Raw genomic sequence first — 20,851 nt, 5'->3', positions numbered from 1 at the left:
AGGCCAAGGCACAAAATGAAAATCAAACTAGCTAGAGATATAAACAAGAAAACATTCTACAAATACATTAGAAGCAATAGGAAGACCAAACACAGAGTAGGCCCGTTACTCAATGGAAGGGGGGGGGAGGAGAACAACAACAGAAAATGTGGAAATGGCAAAGGTGCTTGATATCTTTGTTTCAGTTTTCACCAAGAAGGTTGGTGGTGACTGTATGTCTAACGTAGTGAACGCCAGTGAAAATGAGGCAGGATCAGAGGCTAAAATAGGAAAAAAACAAGTTAAAAATTATTTAGACAAATTAGATGTCTTCAAGTCACCAGGGCCTGATGAAATGCATCCTCGAATACTCAAGGAGCTGACAGAGGAGATATGAGTCCTTAGTGATTATCTTTGAAAAGTCATGGAAGATGGGGGAGATTCAGAAGACGAGAAAAAGTCAAATATAGTGCCAAACTATAAAAAGGGAAATAAGGAGACCCTGGGGAATTACAGACCAGTCAGCTTAACTTCTGTACCCGGAAAGATAATGGAGCAAATAATTAAGCAATTTGCAAACATCTAGAAGATAATAAAGTGATAAGTAACAGTCGGCATGGATTTGTCAAGAACAAATCATGTCAAACCAACCTGGTAACTTTCTTGAACAGGTTAACCATCCTTGTGGATAGGGGGGAAGCGGTAGACGTGGTATATCTTGACTTTAGTAAGGCTTTTGATACTGTCTCACATGACCTTCTCATAAAGAAACTAGGGAAATGCAACCTAGATGGAGCTACTATAAGGTGGGTGCAAAACTGGTTTGAAAACCATTCCCAGAGAGTAGTTATCAGTGGTTCACAGTCATGCTGGAAGGGCATAACGAGTGGGGTCCTGCAGGGATCAGTTCTGGGTCTGGTTCTGTTCAATATCTTCATCAATGATTTAGATATTGGCATAGAGAGTACACTTATAAAGTTTGCAGACGATACCAACCTGGGAGGGGTTGCAAGTGCTTTGGAGGATACGATTAAAATTCAAAATAAACTGGACAAAGTGGAGAAATGGTCTGAAGTAAATAGGATGAAAATCAATGAGGACAAATGCAAAGTAATTCATTTAGGAAGGAACAATTAGCTGTATACATACAAAATGGGAAATGACTGCCTAGGAAGGAGTACTGCAGAAAGGGATCTGGGGGTCATAGTGGACCACAAGCTTAATAAGAGTCAACAGTGTAACACCGTTGCAAAAAAAGCCAACATCATTCTGGGATGTATTAGCAGCAGTGTTGTAAGCAAGACATGAGAAGGAATTCTTCTACTCTACTCCATGCTGATTAGGCCTCAACTGGAGTATTGTGTCCAGTTCTGGGCACCACATTTCAGGAAAGATATAGACAAATCGAAGAAAGTCCAGAGAAGAGCAACAAAAATGATTAAAGGTCTAGAAAACATGACCTATGAGGGGAGACTGAAAAAACTGGGTTTATTTAGTCTGGAAAAGAGAAGACAGCGGGGACATGATAACAGTTTTTAAGTATATAAAAGGTTGTTACAAGGAGGAAAGAGAAGAATTGTTCTTAACCTCTGAGGATAGGACAAGCAGCAATGGGCTTAAATTGCAGCAAAGGAGGTTGGGGCTGGACATTAGGAAAAACTTCCTAACTGTCAGGGTGGTGAAGCCCTGGAATAAATTGCCTAGGGAGGTTATGGAATCTCCATTATTGGAGATTTTTAAGAGCAGGGTAGACAAACACCTGTCAGGAATGGTCTAGAACAGGGGTCGGCAACCTTTGGCACACGACCCGTCAGGGTAATCTGCTGGTGGGTCATGAGATGTTTTGTTAACGTTGACCATCCGCAGGCATGGCCCCCTTCAGCTCCAGGTGGCTGTGGTTTGCCATTCCCAGCCAACCTGATCTGTGGGAAGCGGCAGGCAGCACATCCCTGTGGCCCGTGGTTTCCCACAGCTCCCATTGGTCGGGAACGGCTAACCACAACCCCTGGGAGCTGCAGTTAGCTGTGCCTGTGGAGGGTCAATGTAAACAAAATGTCCCGCGGCCCGCCAGTGGATTATGCTGATGGGCCGGGTGCTGAGCATAAGCTTCCGTGAACTACAGCTCACTTCATCGGATGCATTTTATTATCCGATGAAGTGAGCTATAGCTCACGAAAGCTTATGCTCAAATAAATTTGTTAGTCTCTAAAGTGCCACAAGTACTCCTTTTCTTTTTGCTCATACTCAGGCTCATTAAAACACATCTTCGATCTACGATGGCCAACAAGGGACTGACGTCACTCGCTATTTTATCACATGAAAATGCCATTGGCCAGTCTTTGGATCTCTCGGATGCTGTGCTTCAGTTTGCCAAGGCAAAGGTGAGAAAAATGACCTTTTGAATTTAAGGACTAGGGTTAACATATTAACGCTGTCACCTACTGTAGCACTATTTAATATTGGTCCACCCAATGTCGGGACACAGTCCAATATCTTGATGTTAGTACATTTCAGTTATTCTTAAAATTAAAAAGTTTCTATAAGCTTAGAGGAAACATTTTTTTTATTTGCTTATACATGGCATGAATAAAATACAGATGTACAGATCCTAGCGTCCAAATTTATCCTCTTATACGACAGGGATAAATCACGCATGCGAATCGGGCATCAAAGTTGTGAAATGAGCTACAAATGCAGTTAAAAATAATCAATTCAAAAGTTTAATGAATTCGGGGGGAGGGTGCCAAAGACGCTCCTCCCCTGGGCTGCCGTTTGGTCCAGGGCTGGCCCTGCCCGTACCTGCAGGTAGTTGGGGAGCAGAATGAGGGCAGCAGCTTCAGCATTTGTTACCGAGCATGCTCAGTTGGTGTGAGCATGCTCAGTACAAGCCAAGCAGCAACTGCGGGGGGTGGGGGTGGGGCACGTGACTTCGCATGCACCTCCCCCCCATGTATTGCCTCTGCTAGCCAGGCTGTGAAAGATTCCCTGGGTGGCATGTAAAAAGGAACACCAGGCCAAACGCAAGCCCCCATTCTTTGCAGACATGTCCCCAGAGTGTGAACCGCCATTTGTCTGGGTTTTGGTGAGCATCTGTGTGGCCAGACTTTGTTTGCGCACCCAGTCTCAGCTGCGACAAAACCATCCATTTCCTCGAATAGCTAAGGCTTTGCACAGGGTCGGGGCTGACAGAGCAGGAGTTCATCGTTGCTACAGCTTTGGAATTGGCTTGCTCTGGAGTGTTTCACGAAAGGGGGTCTCTCCAGTGGCCACCCTACTGACTGACAGCTCTGCCTTTGTTCCAGTGAGTGAAGGAATCTCCTCACCGTCAGGTCTGGTTCTATGGCAATAATCACTAGTTCTTATAATAACAGCAACATCACCACCACTTAATGTTCCTGTTTAGTGCTTTCCAACCGGAGATCTCACAGCAGTCTGCAAAAGGAAGATAATTATGATGATACCAGGCTGTTCTAGCTAGTGCACTTCTTCGGTAGATCTCAAAGCATTTTACAAAAGAAGTCAGTATCATTATCCCCCCCCCCCCCTTTTTTTTTTTTTTAAACAAATGGGGAACTGAGGCACAGAGCAGAAAATAACTTGCCCAATGTTGCCAGCAAAGGAGTGGCAGAGCTGGAACTTGAACCCATTGTACCAGATGTGGCAATTTCCTGCAATATCCTTGAAAAACCCTTATTGAGTTAAGTTGAAACATTTTAGGGGTCCGTTGTATTTATTGATTATTGATTTATTGAACCTCAAAGGACTGTCCTGAACAATGGGCCAGACAAGAATGGAGTTTTGGGACACTGTCAAGTGATTTGCCTGGGGAACCTCTAGAGGGAGGTGAATGCAAATTCCCCACCTCCTGTTAAGCAAACCCAGCCCCTTTCGGAGCTAGGCCTGGAGAAGAGGACCATAGTCTGATGATTACTTGTTCCCAAAGGCTCAATATCAGAGGCCAACCTGTATAAAGGAAAAACTGAGCTATTCATTGAGGTGCTAGTTCTGAGCTAAAGCTGGCATGAACTGACCACAGAGAAACCCCTTTGTGGGGTTTGAAGGACTGACTCCTATCAGAGCCCTTGTTGGAGATGGGGTGATCTCATTAGCATACTTTTAGGTTCTTTTGTTTTGATATATTTTCTCTGTAATGCTTTCACCTTAGGAATAAATTGCTTGCTTAGAAAGAGCTGTGAGATAACCTGTGACTGTTGGCAATTACACTGTTCAGAGCCTTCCGAGAGAAAGCAAAGCACAGACGCTGGCCTCTCCAGCAGTCTGGCTTGGTGGGAATATCACACTGTAGGCAGAGAACTGCAGCCTGGAAAATACTCCAGTCAGGAGGGAGAGAGAAACAGGTTTCACCCAAGAGAGGTGATAGCTGGGGAGTCTGAAGCCTACAGTGGGTGCCCTTGCTGGACCATGGAGAGAAAATGCAGGTGCAGATGACCTAATCTATGACACCCAGATCTCCTGAATTCCAGTGCAGTGCTTTATCCCCTGGACCTCATCACCTCCTTTTCCCAGCTAAGAAGAAATTCCTTTTCCAATATGAAATCATCAGATTCTGGTAGAGCTGGTGGGAAGTTTTGAACCCTCCTGCCCCCCACACAAATTAATTCTATGAAATTTACGACTGATGTGTTTTCTTTGTCCAGCTCTTGAATTGTTCTCAGGTGCTGTGGAGTAGATCCGAAGAGTGTGAAAGTTTATCTTCATACAGTTTTTCTAATATCCCAAAGGCTCAGACAGCCTTTTCCTCTGAACCAACACGCCAAAGGCATTTACACTTCAGATGGTTTTCTTCTGGTCTTGCAATTAATACATTTTTTATAAAGCTCAGGCTCGAGTTTCCTTTTATGTTACAGAGAGGATATCCTTTTCCTGTTAAGCTGCACAAGGATTTCCCCCCAAAGTAATAATCTCTAGTGTCCTGTAAATAGCTTAGATGAACATATTAGTCAAATGACAAGGCATTGGTCGCTGACGTTTTAATTGAAGCACAGGTGGCTAGCTTGTTTGCTAGTACTTACATAGCTGTCTCAACTGTGTGAAATGGCAGCCCTACAATAACATTTGATATTTATTTGTATAGTAGATAGCAAGATTGACCATGCATTGGGTTTTGATGGTATAATGACAACACTGGTCATGTAGCTTAAGCTCCAATTTAGGTTTTGTAAAAATATTTTTAGAAGTTTACATTTCATATTTAGATACATTTAAAAACAAAAGATGACAAAATTAAAACAAACTCAAATCACACTGAGACAACCTAAGTAGTACAGCACAGGGCAGTTCAGCAAAGTTACTAATGTGTTTGTGATTTGTTCCATCAAGCTCGATGAGCATTCATGGTAGGAGTTATGAAATACATTTGGATCGGAAACCAATTTAATTACCTGGAAGACCGAAGTGAACACAGCTAAACAATTTTTAAAAAGATATTCTACAATTAAAAGTCATTTAACGGATTCAAGCTCTGTACAGACATGCAAGATTTCAGAAGCTCAATGCAACCTCTGAGATCTATAATGGAATGACCATGAGACGTTTTACTATACAATTCCTCACAGGTGCTACTATATAAAATAGACAAGGTGTGGCTGGCTGCACATTCATTTCAATAGGCCATTGTAATTGATTGATTATTACTAATGAACATGTTTTCACAGGAAATATTTTCTATGGCTAAACAATGTTTGATGAGGTGTGATACAGTAGAACCTCAGAGTTACGAACACCTCGGGAATGGAGGTTGTTCGTAACTCTGAACAAAATGTTAGGGTTGTTCTTTCAAAAGTTTACAACTGAACATTGACTTAATGCAGCTTTGAAACGTCTATGCAGAAGAAAAATGCTGCTTTTAACCATCTTAATTTAAATGAAACAAGACAGAAACAGTTTCCTTACCTTGTCACATTTTTTTTTAAACTTTCCCTTTATTTTTTTAGAAGTTGACATTTAACACAGTACTTGCTTTTTTTTTGGGTGGGGGTGGGGTCTTGGCTGCCTGATTGCATACTTTCAGTTCCAAATGAGGTGTGTGGTTGACCGGTCAGTTCATAACTCTGGTGTTCTACTGTAATAAGTTATGAAGACATATGTTGTAGCCGCTACTTTTGCATTACGAATACTGGTTTGTCTTTCCTATGTGTTGTTTCCATAGAAGCGGAGCTTAACCTTTTAAGTGAAGATTATAAAGGCGACTAATTCAATTAAAATTAGACTTCAAGCATATCAGCACTTAATACTTATGAGATTTCATATAGCCATTTTTCTGATTGGCAGGCGAAATAGTTCAAAATTCAGGTAGTTGGGAAAATCTTATTGCTATGGGTTTTTCCATAAGCTTCCCTGCAAATGCCATTTTTTTGTACAAGGCTGTTAACATATTAATAAAGATCTTTGAATTAACAGGTACCCCCTTCTGAAATACGGACATCTAGTACATAACACAGAAGACACATGTTCAATTAAAGTAATTTATTGTGGGTTTTTCTTTTCTGAACTGACAAAGAGGGTTTTCCCAGAGATTGGTAACACAACACAACATTATACACCATTTCACAACTAGCCCCTTGTTGTTTTATTAAGAACATAGTAATTTAAAAATATCTAAATATTTACATATTAATAAAACATATATACAGAAGATTGAGATGCTTTACCTAAACATGGAATGATTTTTCTAATAAACCCCATAAAAAGATTGCTGAAGAAAGTCTGAACAGTAGTCACAGTAAGTAAACACAAAATGCAATTTTTTAAAATTTACAAAATGTTGATTCCATCAGCTAAGGGTTGTGACATGTACCTGGCAGATTTGCTGCCCAGGCTGTAGATTGCCACAGCCCTGCTCAGAAATCCAGGCCAGGAGGGAAGCAGTCACATCAGCCTTTGAAGGAAATGCTCTTTAAGGTCTGCAGTGCACATTCGATATAGTCCACAGTTTTAAAGAGAACATCATCACCTTTAATCGTACATTTTTTTAAATGGGAGGGGAAAGATCAAAAGCCTGGTTTTCAATGGTGCTGAGAATCAGTAGCTCCTGTTGGCTTCAGTGTTATTTGCAGGCATTCAGCAGTTGTGACAATCAGGCCGCCTGTCTTTATGCTAGCTAATGATCATGACAAGTATTTCCTTGCGAAAAGCAGCAGAAAACTTTAAATATTTTGAAAACAGTCCCACTCTCTGTAATAGCACTTCTGTTAACACACTCGATAAAAAAGACCAAATAGTTTCAAGGAGCAAGCATCATGATGGGCTGAAAATATACAAAGGAAAACGAAACACGAAGGCAAAGGCTACTGCACTCTGTAGCGTTCCAGGAAAACGCACGCTATTAGTTAACTGGCTGGTGATCAATCTATCTGTGGGATAAGATAAGTTCTATATTTTTTCTATTTTTTTTTTAAAGTGAATTTAGTGCTGGTGAAGGTGCAGAGTTAAAGGTGCAGAGGGCAGCAGGAGATGTTGCATAAGAAGCAGCAGTGCAATTTTCCCCACCCTGCCACATCAGTAAGCCTCAGTCCTGACCTAAAGGGGCCGCTTATAGGGTGAGAGGGTAGTTCAATCACTTGGTCAATTCATTCATCCTAACTGCTGAGACTGACAATAGAGTGCCAGTAAATGGCGGTGGTTTGTACAGGTTTTCAAACCCTGGTCTGTGGATGAGTAGACTCCATGAACCCTTTTCCTGGTGGTCTACAAAATAAAATGTTTTGAGAACCAGGCAGTGGGGGATTCGGAGAGGCTGGAGAGGAGGTGGGGCAGGAAGATTTTATGAAGTGAAAATGCTGGAGAACCACTGCACCAGAAACTGGCTGGGAACTCCAACTCCTTTCACAAACACATTCTGTATACTATCCAATAGAACGGACATTATCAGCATGTACCCTGCTCTAGTCTCCCTGTGGTCAAATACAGTGTGAGCATTGTTATTTAGACAGTGTAGGACAGGCAGTTTGTACCATCTCTCTTCAAACATAGTCAAATGGTGAGCAAAAAGGAAAAGTGGGTCTTCCGAACAATAGAGGACTAACCAATCCCCCTAACCAAACATTCTTATTAGCTTCCTGGACCCATGAAGGGGGGAGATTCCATCACAGCTCCCTGAACTGTTTTATTTTACTTCTGTATAATTGAAGATGAAATACAGTTAGCATGCATACAATCATGTGGGAAAATACAATCATGAAGAAAAACAAAGGCAAGGGAATTTATTCAGTTGCAGTGGATACCACACTAATTAGACAATGTACTGGATATTGAAAAAAAATCATTTCTAATTATGATGGAAAATCTTGAAACAATTTGGTGGCTTTATTATCCCATGTTTCATTAAAAATAGGTGAAAACGCAAACTTGAAGGGAAAACTGCACGGAACATCTCACACCTTGAAGTATGCTGAAATGCCTACACGGATCTTGCAGGAATGCCATTCAAACTGAAGGATGTTTATATCTGCTAATGAAACATTGAGGCAGAAAGTAAAATTTAAGCAGAAAAATCTGGTTTTGAGTCGACCAGCTTATCTGTTGTGATCTCAAGAATGCTACCTGAAGAAAGAGAGGATTTAAATAAATTAGAAAAAATTATACCAATTCAGTTATTTCCTAAAATTGTGTTCCAAATTAACCTACATGAGTTAAGTAGTCAGAGACTCAAATATAGTACTTGTGAGGTTGCTGAATTATCTGTGTGTTTAGATGGCCATTGTTGGGTATCAGTTTAGTTGTCTAAAAAAAGATCCTATTATATATTGAATTTGTGAATAGAGGTTTTGCTAGCAAAATGCAGAACACATGAAGTGAGGTGTAAAGTGTTAGAATATCGTACAAATTGCACTACAGTGCTTAGATCTTTGAAGTTATATGGCTCTAAAGAGGTGAACAAAGCACCACATGAATTTTAAGCCTACAGTATGTACTCTGGGTTATTCTTTGGAAAACTTGAAAAATCATGATACTGTAAATGCATATGGTAGAATAAAAACCAGAGATAAGTTGCATGATTATATCACATCTTTTTTTAAACCACATTAAAGTATATTTTTAAACAGAACAATGGAAGATGGACAGAAGAATTACAACTATAGAAGTAAGAACACAGCGTATATACGAGACAGACATCAATCAGTGTAAGAGCCAAATACAACAAGATGAAAAGGGAGGACTTGTAGAATCATGCACTGAAAGGATAAAGAATTATATTACAATAAAGGGATTTATATTTAAGGGTTTGAAGAGGTTTCTAAGCATTTTCTTCACATTGTATTCCAAGAGAAAAGGAGGCAGACCATACAGGATTGGCTCATAGTTATTTTCTTATCTGTTTCTTTAGCAAGAGATTGTTCCCATCTTTTCACAAAGCTGTATCTCCCTGGGACCCAAAGACTGGGATTTGTACTCCTATTAGTGGTCTCAAATTCTTTCACAGCTTGAAATTCACTCCAGTGCAGAGTGCTGGGGCTTAAAGAGGACCTTGTAGCATCCCTGGACATACACATCCTTAGTGTGTAATGTTTTGGCTAAAGATATATAACCACCAGTGCTGAGGTTGGCTTAGATTTGTTCCCGTTTGATATTTTAGGAAAGTGAGTCAGACTGGCGTTAATCCTCACTAATTCCAAATATGCAGTGTAAATCATATGACAGGATCAAAACTCTTTTGTCATAGCCACTATTCCTTAAGTAGGAAAGTTAAAGATCCTAATGGGGTGCCCTATATTCACTCTGCTCAATGTTTATCCAACATCTGTCATGGTCTCCACACCACCAAGATACCAATCAGGGTCACTGGCTGCCTGGTCTCCCTCAATACAGGTCCCTACAGTTTGGATTTTGGCAGGTCCTAGGCAGTCTTTGCCTATGCTGAAGCGAATATGTAACTCTACCAATATTTTCTAGGGGACCCTAATCACAAAGTTTGAAACAAAACCCAAGTTTTTGATAAGTTAAAATTTAACAGCCATAATTCTTCTGGTTCACTTTCAAGGTCTCCCAATTAATTAAATCCTTTAAGCAGAAGGGAATAATTAGCATCAAAGATACTTTTTAACCACAACACGATTTGTGCTCCTAAACACAGAAATATGGCTAGGCAAAAAATCCTTCCTTGGTTTTAGGATTTAAAAATAATGAAAAATAATGAAACCTTTGGATGTCATATTATCTTGACACAGGAAATCGTACGTCCAGGATTTCCCTAACTGTATGCACAAAGGCTAAGGGATCTAAACCCCTCTGTATACTGGGATTCCTCAGCCTGTATCCCCCATGTTCAGATTTTTTTTATTTTTTCCGCAGGGACAAAGAAAGGGGTGAATGGGCACCTCTGAGTCATCCCTCTATGCAGCTTAAAGACATCTGATTTGTCCATGTTTATCCAAACCTTATTCAATTCACTTGCTCTGGACTCTCTTGTGTCCCAATTTTGTCTAGTTCTTGGATACCCAGGTAATAAACGTTTTAAATATACACACCATAAATAGATTCAGCATCCCATTCTTGCTCCCAGTCCCACTTCCTGCAGCACTCCCTTCAAGTAATCCTATTCAAACTCTGTGTCAAAGGTTTTCTCTACATCATGGAAGACTAACATAATCAGTTTGCCCTTGACCATTATTGATTTATTATTTGTCTTATGGTACTGCCTTGAGGCCCCTCCAGAGATCAAGGCCCCATTGTGCAGGGCACTGAACAAACACACAGTACGAGAGCACCTCTTCCCCAGAGAGCTTGCAATTTAAACACACAAGCCAGCTGAAAAGATCACATCCGAGACTCTCCTTAAATGATCCGCCAGTGACATCCCTGCTGAAAACCAGCTATTGTACAAGGGAATCTAATCTACAGGTGAGGATCGCTATAAAGGTTATATCGACCTCCTTTACCAGCCTCCTCGATGGAAGGCATCTATTTTGGCTCCCTACTTCAGTAACCTTTATTATAACTACCATAATTATATTGGCTGTATATCACTTAAACTGATTTAGTCCCAAGAATGGTATAATATTAACTACTGATACATTATATAAAGAACAGGAGTACTTGTGGCACCTTAGAGACTAACGAATTTATTAGAGCATAAGCTTTCTTGGGCTACAGCCCACTTCATCAGATGCATAGAATGGAACATATAGTAAGATTATATATATATATATATATATATATATATATATATATATATATATATATATATACACACACACACACACACAGAGATAAAAGAAAAGGAGTTCTTGTGGCACCTTAGAGACTAACCAATTTATCTGAGCATGAGCTTTCGTGAGCTACAGCTCACTTAATCGAAAACCTGGATTTGTGCTGGAAATGGCCTGCCTTGATTATCATACACATTGTAAGGAGAGTGATCACTTTAGATAAGCTATTACCAGCAGGAGAGTGGGGTGGGGGGGAGAGAAAACCTTTTGTAGTGATAAACACCCATTTTTTCATGGTTTGTGTGTATAAAAACATCTTCTGTATTTTCCACAGTATGCATCCGATGAAGTGAGCTGTAGCTCACGAAAGCTCATGCTCAAATAAATTGGTTAGTCTCTAAGGTGCCACAAGTACTCCTTTTCTTTTCGCGAATACAGACTAACACAGCTGTTACTCTGAAACCTGACATAAAGATACGTTCGAAGTTATCATACAAACTGTGAGAGGCTAATTAGTTAAGATGAGCTATTATCAGCAGGAGAAAGAAAATCTATATCTTACTATATGTTCCATTCTATGCATCCGACGAACTAGGCTGTAGCTCATGAAAGCTTATGCTCTAATAAATTTGTTAGTCTCTAAGGTGCCACAAGTACTCCTGTTCTTTTTGCAGATACAGACTAACACGGCTGCTACTCTGAAACCTGTCATTCTATAAAAGTCACTTGTACATATATAATAATGTGTGAAATTCAAATGCTTGGCTGAAAGCCTTTGGAGTTCACCTTTTTTCCTTCCACACACACAATCTGAAAAAGAAAATGACTATTCCACTGTCAATTTAGGCATCCTCCCACAGATCCCAGGGAGATATATATACTGCAAGACAAATATTAAGCCTTAGAATTGTGCACACATGCATATTCAAAGGTATATGGGCATGCAGTCTGCACACATTCAAAAATACACACTGGAAATCTTGCAGAAAAGAGAATATAAGATCCCCAGGATGGAAATCTTCTCTCTTTACTAATGTGGCTGTCTCAGTGCATCACATTCATTTTCACCAATAATGTAAGATGTGAAATACTGTAGAAACCACATTAGGCTCCAATAAAATAATTCTGGTACTGAATAAATTTACCAGAGCAATGAAAAGATAACACTGTATAATAACATAACATTTATTAGGGTTCTCCTTTACTAGAATTGCTTCCATCCCTGATAACAGAAACAAACAGGATGTCACTTGGAAGAGACCTTTAAAACCAGAGCTTCCTGCATCTGTTATCAAACTAGTACCATGAAATGCTCAGTGGGTAGCTAAGAAAGCAGCACTGCAGCTCCGATCAGGTAGCATGTGCTCCCAGCCCCCCATGAACAAGACTATAGCTGCTTGGTCCTGGTCCCCTTGGTCCTGGTCCTGCTCCTGAATAATTCCACATGGTCTGACAACAGGATTTCAACCACCAGTGCCTCACTGCTAGCAGTTCATGCTCCAACCCATAGCACCTCAGCACTGAGGATGTCTGAAGACCCATCACAAGCCTTATGTAGAGTTATTGGGAAGATAGTGGGCTGGGTCAAGTGTCGCAATACTGCTCTCATGACCACCACAGAGTGTTTGTAGGGTACATTACAGCACTGTGGGGAGCTGCTGTTAAAGTACTGCCCTGGATATAGCAATTGCTAGCAGTAAACAGTCTACACTTATTCTTTACAGACATTGCGTGACTAATTTCCAAGGAGTCTTTTTCATTAGTATTCACTATATTGTATTAATCTGAGGGAGAAACTGTAAACCCAAGGTCCTGATCATTCAAGACTTTTACCACATTTTTCTCGGGTCTAGCGGTATTAAGCTGCATCTTGGTGAAATTTTAAAACACAGGTAATTACCATCTATATAGTCAAGATTTTCAAAAATGATTAGTTATTCTGAATGCCCAACTTGGAACACCTGATTTTCGGAGGATATGTGCTCAGCATTTTCTAACAGTCAGGTCCTGGTAGGGTATCTCAAGTGCAGCACTCAAAAAAAATCACCAAAAAAAATCTTGGCCTACCTACTTAAATTCCAACTAGAAGTTTCAATGGCACATGGAAATCTTCATCAGTTCCTGCCCTAGACTGTTGCATAGTACTGCTGTTTGCTGTTAAACAACTGTCATGTTTGACTCAAGGGGTGGGTGCATTTTGAGGGAATGGGGTGGGGTTAAAAGTGATCCTTCCATATCAGATAAAGAGCTTTGCAATCCCTTTGTAAACCCAAGATATTATTGCTAGTAGTACACCAATGCAGAACTGAAATACACTATGATACAAATTACTTTGCCAGTCCTTGGAAGTAATGTTGTGTCAAGAATTTTGAAAGTACCCAGAAATATCATGAATGAGCACAAGTTGCCATCTGGAGTCATGAAGATCACTTACTGGTTTGTGTCACTTAGCCGTTACTGTCAAACTGGAGGTTTTATGAATAGGAAATCAAGGGAAAAATAGTGAAATTCTGGTGCATGTTCTCTCTCTCTCTCTTTTTTTTTTTTCAACCACTAGGCATTCAAATCTTAGACATCTGGGCCTTGTATGCAGATTACCCAGACTGTATATGCCATACCTAGAATATTGAAAACTGCTTTATGCAAAATAAATAAATAAAGAAGTGGAACCTGATAAAAAACTTAATGCATTTTACCTGTTTGCAGTAGAGAAATGTCCAGTTTCTCATCGCAGTCAGTCGTCTCTGCTGATTACAAATATAAACAAGAAATCTCATTACTTTTACTGAATAAAGGAATATGATTAAAAAGCTACATAGAGTGCTTTTGCATTTTCTATCTACACTTCTCATGTGCAATTTGCTAGCATCCAGTTAAACAGTCACTGCTTGTGCGAAAATGTCATATAATAAAAATGCAAACTTAGGAAAGGTAGTCTGGGTATTAATTTGCAGTTGTGCTGGCCATTGGATGGGAGTAATACACTGCCCCCTTGAAGAACTCAAACTCCTGCTGATATAGGAAGCTTACAATAATTTTGTAAATTTAACGTAACAATTGCCATCCCAGATCAGACCAGTGGTAATACTGACCCTGGTATTCAGTCTCCAGTGGTGGCCAGTATCAGATGCTTCACAGGAAGGTGCAAGAATCCCCGAATGTGACCACTATGTAATAGCCTGCCCAAAGTGATTTTTTTCCTAACCCTAATCAGTTTGGGCCAGATTTACAAAAAGATTTAGGCACCTAAAGATGCAGACTGGAACCTACTTGGGTAGATTAGGCCCCTAATTCCCATTGAAAGTCAATGGGAGTTAGGTGTCAAATTCACTTGGGCACTTTTGTAAAACCCAGTAGGTTTTATCAGCATCTTTAGGCACCTAAATCCCTTTGTAAATCTGGCCCTTAGTTGCTGGCTTATGTCCTGAAGCATGAGAATTTACAAGACTGATCAAAAGCCCACTGAAGCCAAAGAGAGTCTTGTCAGTGACTGCAGTGGGCTTTGGATCAGGCTCTACACCCCATCTAATGTAACTTCAGATGTTCTCATTACACACACAAATTTCTACATCTTTTTTGAACACTGCTAAGATTTTAATCTCTAGTGGCAAGAAGAGTAAGCAGGAGCTCCAATACACCATCTCTGTACTATTATTTCATGTACCACTCCTTATATATTGATATTTATATTTTTTTTCCCCCACGAGGATCATGGTCATAAAGCAATGGGTACATTCCCACTGTAGTGTGCCCCCGACTTCGCAGATATCAAAAACTGGCCAAAGTAATACAGATATATTGAACAACCAAATTCAGTGCATGTCCTTAACTGGGTCGTTTGTGCTGATTACCCTTAACAGTAGGTTGATCAGATAGCAACTGTGAAAAAATGGGACGGGGTGGAGGGTAATAGGTGCCTATATAAGAAGAAGTCCCAAAAACCGGGACTGTCCCTATAAAAATGGGACATCTGGTCACCCTACTTAACAGTGTTGTCAAACAGCACCCCACTCACTGAAAACAAGAATTAGTTTACTTTTTAAATAGCTGAAGGTATTAAAGCACTATGACTTGCTCAGAGCCAACATTAAACAGCCTATTTCAGAGCCCTCATCCAGTGAGCTCCCTTGGCTCCCAACAGAAGATGTTTCAGATGACTATTGGGGAAGCATGTCAAGCTAAGTTCAAGTTCACAAATTAGTAATGAACACCTTGACCCTACAAATGCTGAGGCAGATCACCTTTCCACATTCCATTCTAAACAGGAAGATGTGGTTTGCCTTCAAACACCACATCCATTGGCCATGAGCCAAATCATACTTGTCTTGACTTCAATGAGCCTACCTGCATGACAAGGCAAGCAGGATTAGACCCTCTCATTGGAATTTTGAAACTCTCTTATATTCTTTGTTTAGAAATAGTTTGGTAACTGCTGTAAACACTCCTGTAGCCATGTCCTTCAGACCTTTTTCCAAAATCACTTTGCTAGCTGCGGAATGTACCTGTCTGGTAAATGTGCACCTGCTATTTTGCTGCTTGCACAGAAGCATGTATGTGCAGGAATGAAGAGGTTAATACAGAGGTTGCCCTTATTAGTTCTGCTGTCTTTATTTTACTTAATCTAGATAAAATACTGGCCGGGAATGCATAATGTTACTCCTGTGATTCCCATCCAACATACTATCTGCCCTTGTGTCTGCTGCTAAACATAAATCAGCACTAGCAAGAATCTGCTATCTCACAAGACACAGATGCCTTGTGTATTAATTATATCATGAAGAGAGGACCAGAGAAAGCAGAGGACTGAGAGGAGGGGCAAAGACACAAACAGAAGGGGAGAAGAATACCACACAAGACATAGGAAGATGCGGTAATGATGGAGTGGAGGTCTCAACACATGGGTGGGAGAGACAGCACAGTCCAGCATGGATTTAATATTGTTAAAAAAATTTCTCCTCTCGCCCCCAGCATTTTCCATTGTAATCAGGCAATGTTTAAAATAAACAATAGTACAATGATGCAACTACTACCATCATGTCAGGTGACTACTTCACACCAATCACACCTGAAAAGTTTGAGCAGATTTCATAGCGCCGCTTCATTTTCCTTTATTATGTACAGTATTTAAAGGTTTTTGAGTTAATCAGTAAAATCATATTGCATGAAGAGCTCTTACTCACGCTGTGCTTTAGGAGCATTTAGTCATACTGTACCAGCATTCCTGTCTATATGGAGGCTTTTAGCAACATACTGCCATTAAATAATGGCTCAGATCCTTTTCAAGGCATGAAAAGGGAGAGAGGACTTATCACAAGAGATGTGTGGCTCATGCCCCATTTTTTTTATTATTGGAGATAGAGTGGAATAGCCAGAAGGTTTCAATGCAGAGATGATGAGAACAGCAGGGCTGTTTCCTGCTGAGACTAGCCCATTCATGGCCCTCCTTAAATCTCTGCGCCAACATGCTGCGTCTCTGGCTGTGTTGTCGCTGGCTGGTCCACTAACCACCTAGCCATATTCCCCTTTTGTAGCATGGCAAGACTACACGATGGGAGCTACTGCTGGTCAGGGCAGCTGTAAATCACAATGCAATTTGCATTGTAATTTATCCTGTTCTAAAAAGGGAAATGTATACATCTGATTTTCCCTCAACTTCATGTCCCTCTTTCCCTGGCCAATAGCCCTTCTTCTCCAGCAGCTGCAGAGAGCTGAGCCTAGATGTTGTGGAGGGGATAAAACTGGCAATATGATCCAGTGCCACAGAATGCATACAAACATGTGGATTTTTTTTGGCCATGCCAATTGTATGAAGTGGGACCAATAGTCAAAGGTGAAGAATATTATCATGCTATTTTATTTTAATTATAACTTCTATTTGTAACATTAACCTCAAAGTCTTTTTTCCTCCCTTGTGACAGCCAACTTGTGAAATTTGAAAAGACTGAACAAGGCCAATAAAAATTTAATGGCAATGACAGCTTTATTCTCAGATCTAGCAAATTAAAAGAAAAACCCCAAGTCTCAGATCTAAGGCAATAATCTAATGGGACTGAGAAAAATCCAAAGCAAAATAAGACTACTTCCAGTTATGAAAAAATGTTATAGCGGATGCTAACCTTAAATTAATTTCTATTTGTATTAGGATAACAACCTTTCAAAACCTACCCAGGAGAAGTTTTTTCTAGAGAGAGAACAGGGGTTTTTAAAAAACAGTTTGTTGATTAGCCTTCCCAGTCAGAGACTATTCTGTACCTAATTCTAGGAAATGAGCCAAATTTGATAAAGAAGGTTGAAGCTGGACAACATCTATGATCCTGTGATCAGAATATCGTTTAATTTGAAAATACTCAAGAGGGTAAATACTAAAGAAAGCAGCACTAAAGCAGGTCCTCCCCATCCATTTGCTGGAGTTCTCAAGGTATTACTGCCACAGACAGCTAGGGGAATACACTGGTGTTTACATCATTATCTTATCAAATTATTAAACCACAGGATTGAGCATGGAAGATTACACATGAACATAATTTGTCATCATTTGGACATGCAAATAGCTACTTGGCCTAAATAGAAAACCCAGTCAGAGGGTGGACTGAATGCATCAGAGGATTGGTAATGGAATAGAGAGCCTTTCCCTTTCAAGTCAGCAGTTCAAATTCAGCCCAACTCAGAAGGGGCCAAACGGCTTTTGGTGGCATTTGTGAAAAAAAAACAGTGGTCTCAAGCCTGTCCACACACAGTTTGTGCACCAGCTTAGCTAGAAATTGAATTAGTTAAATTGGTGCAACCCACCAATGTGGACACTCTTATATCAGTTTAACAAAATCTTAAACCAGTTTAGCTTAACTCAATTGCAAATAAGATCTTTAGGCACCTTGGAACTTAGGGCTTGGCTACACTTGCAAGTTAGAGCACATTAAAGCAGCCCCAGGTGCCCTAACTCCCAACCCGTCCACACTGGCAAGGCATGTAGAGCACCTGGACTCTGCAGCTGGAGGGCTCCTGGTAATCCACCTCCATGAGAAGCATGTTTGCTGCACCTTGGCTGAAAGGCCTGGGAGTCAGTGTGAACGAGGTGTTGCATTACTGCACTCTGATCTGCCTCCGGAAACATCCCATAATCCCCTTAAGTCAAGTGGCCACTCTTGTCATTGTTTTGAATTCGGCTATAGGAATGAGGCTATCCCCTTTCAAAGCTCTGTTTCTGACAGCCGGCTGCTTATCTGCTCCAGGACAAAGCAACCATTACTGTGGAATGCTGCTTGCTGTGAGTGTGAGAGAGAGAGAGAGGCAAGGGGGACGGGGGTCTGCTGCTCTCTGAACTTACAAGACAGCATGCTGACACACTCTCAGCACCCCAAAAACCAACTCTCTCTCCCCCCACATACACACAACACACTCCCTGTCACACTCCACCACCTCCCCCCCATTTGAAAAGCACGTTGCAGCCATTTGAATGCTGGGATAACTACCACAATGCACTGCTCTCTGTGGCGTTGCAAGAGCTGCTGATGTGGCCATGCCAGTGTGCTTCCAGCTGACAGTGTAAATACAAGGCAGCACTTTTGCTGCTGTGGTCTCGGAAGGCTAGTTTAACTCCCAGCGCTCTACATCTGCAAGTGTAGCCATGCCCTTAGGATACGTCTGGGGAGTTATACATGGGGAGTTATTCCAGAATCAGAGCACCCACACACAGAGTTAATCAGGAATAGTCGTTCTTTAATTAATTACACACACTACCTCAATTTGAATAAATTTTTCTATGTAGACAACCCCTCTGATTTGGACTACACTGTTTATGGACTGATCCAACTATTTCAGTAGGGGGTGTGATTTTGTATGGAAACAGTTATACCAATAAAAAAGGTGTCTTACAGTTTATTCCTACACATGTATACAGCTATAACTATAGGGTTGTACTAGTGTAACTAAATCTGTTTCTATACCAGTATAGTTAAAGCACTACAAAAACTGTGTAGACCAGAGCTTAAACTGATTTAAGAGTGTCTGCACTAGAAGTTGCATAAATCAACTTAAAAATCAGGTGGGTGAGGTAATATCTTTTATTGGACCAATTTCTGTTGGTGAAAGAACACATGTTACAAGAAACCAGGGTTTCCTGAACTCCCATTTCTGGCCTTCAAACAACACCCGCAGCCTCACTAAGCTTACCATCAGAAGTAAGCTACCCACAAGACCAGGACACACCAATTCAAAGTCAAGCCTGCCAGAGCAATAGATGCAAAACCTGCAGCCATATCTCCACTGCTGTGATGATCAATACTTCCCACAACATGCCTTTCACGATCCATGGTCCTACACATGACTATCACAAGGTGGTGTACTTCAGCCAGTGCATCAAATGCAAGAACAACAACTATGTGGGTGAATCTAGACAATCACTACACTCTTGAATGAACTCACAGAGAAAAATGATAAAAGACAAAAACACCCTATCCCGCCCCCGGGCGAACACTTTGTAGAAAATGATCACTCTACATCTGATCTCTCAGTCCTTGTCCTCAAAGGAAAGCTGCATAACACCTTCAAAACACAAGCCTGGGAGTTTAAATTCATAACTCTGCTAGACACCAAAAATCATGGACTCAATAGAGACACTGTCTCATGACAACAGTTTGTAACCCACTCTCTCTCCTTTGTCCTATGCCACAAAGATCTTAATTGCCAACTTCATTTTGAACAGTTTCTTGCAACTTGTGTAAACTCCTTATGCTTAACATCTGTTCCACCTTATATTGAACTGTGACACTCTGATTACCTTTCCCAGTACTGAAGAATAGCTCTGAGGAGCTCGAAAGTGTGTCTCTTTCACCAACTGAAGTTGGTCCAATAAAAGATGTTACCTTGTTCACTTTGTCATTCTACTATCCTGGGGCCAACATGGCTACAACAACACTGTACATTTAAAAATCACACATTTAAGTAAACTGGTGCAACTGAGGCACACTGAAGTCAATGGGAATGAATCACCTAAATACCTTTGTGGATATGGGCCTGAGAATTCAGACCAAACTCCAGTTTGTGTTCTAATGGCAAAGCATCCCCATCACAAAGCATTGCCTTTGGTACTAGGTTAGCAGCCTATACTCTCACTCCTGGAGAGTACAGACTGCTAACCTTGGTCTCTCCACGGCAGGTGGAGTGTGGGGGAAGCTTGCACGGCCAACACCAGCTGCATATCTGTGCTCCCTAATAATGAATGTCAGTCTCTGGGACCGCCAAATAGACCAGCACTTTTCCCAGGCACTACGTTCATTATGCAAAGTTTTAAAGCGAGAATAAAGGGATCTGGTTTTAAAACATGAAGCAGCATTTTGGAAGCAAGAAAGAAATTAGCCCCAAGGTGCTACAGCTCTGCTCTGAGAACTCTTTTGTTAGCATGTTGTGCTAGGAAGATTATTACATAGTTCTGTGATGATGTCAGAACTGAGGATGAAGTAAACAAGGAAGAAAAAAAAGCAACCACATATGGAAGATGAAATCCTGGCCTCACTGAAGTCAATGGAAGTTTTGTCATTAACTTGAAAAGGCCAGAATTTCACCTCCCGGCCTAGCTCTCCTCTCACTTACTCTACTTCTACTCCATTGACTTCAGTGGAATTACTCCCGATTTACAAGTTTAGAGATCTACAGACAGTTTTTAGTTTTAGTGCCAGTGTATGTCAATTAAGGGTGTAATTTTTTTT

At 40.7% G+C, this 20,851-nt stretch overlaps 1 protein-coding gene across 4 annotated transcripts in view; it reads right to left on the bottom strand.

The window, feature by feature from the left end:
* Positions 1 to 20,851, bottom strand: part of BEND7 (BEN domain containing 7) — a 75,623-nt gene that overhangs the window by 11,887 nt on the left and 42,885 nt on the right. For 2 of the 4 annotated variants that reach the window (XM_084648785.1, XM_084648787.1), the window contains exons 8-9: positions 13,844 to 13,894; positions 6,451 to 8,541 (exon numbers count right to left, since the gene is read on the bottom strand). In XM_084648785.1, the coding sequence (XP_084504911.1) occupies positions 8,480 to 8,541; positions 13,844 to 13,894 (113 nt within the window). In that variant the 3' untranslated portion in view covers positions 6,451 to 8,479. Of the gene's footprint in view, positions 1 to 6,450; positions 8,542 to 13,843; positions 13,895 to 20,851 lie in introns of those variants that run through there. The other 2 variants (XM_084648786.1, XM_084648788.1) reach the window with 2 other exon arrangements.

Source organism: Lepidochelys olivacea, assembly GCF_965140295.1.
Source record: "Lepidochelys olivacea isolate rLepOli2 genome assembly, chromosome: 1".
NCBI lineage: Eukaryota > Metazoa > Chordata > Testudines > Cheloniidae > Lepidochelys > Lepidochelys olivacea.
This window is presented reverse-complemented; position numbering and strand designations above follow the sequence as displayed.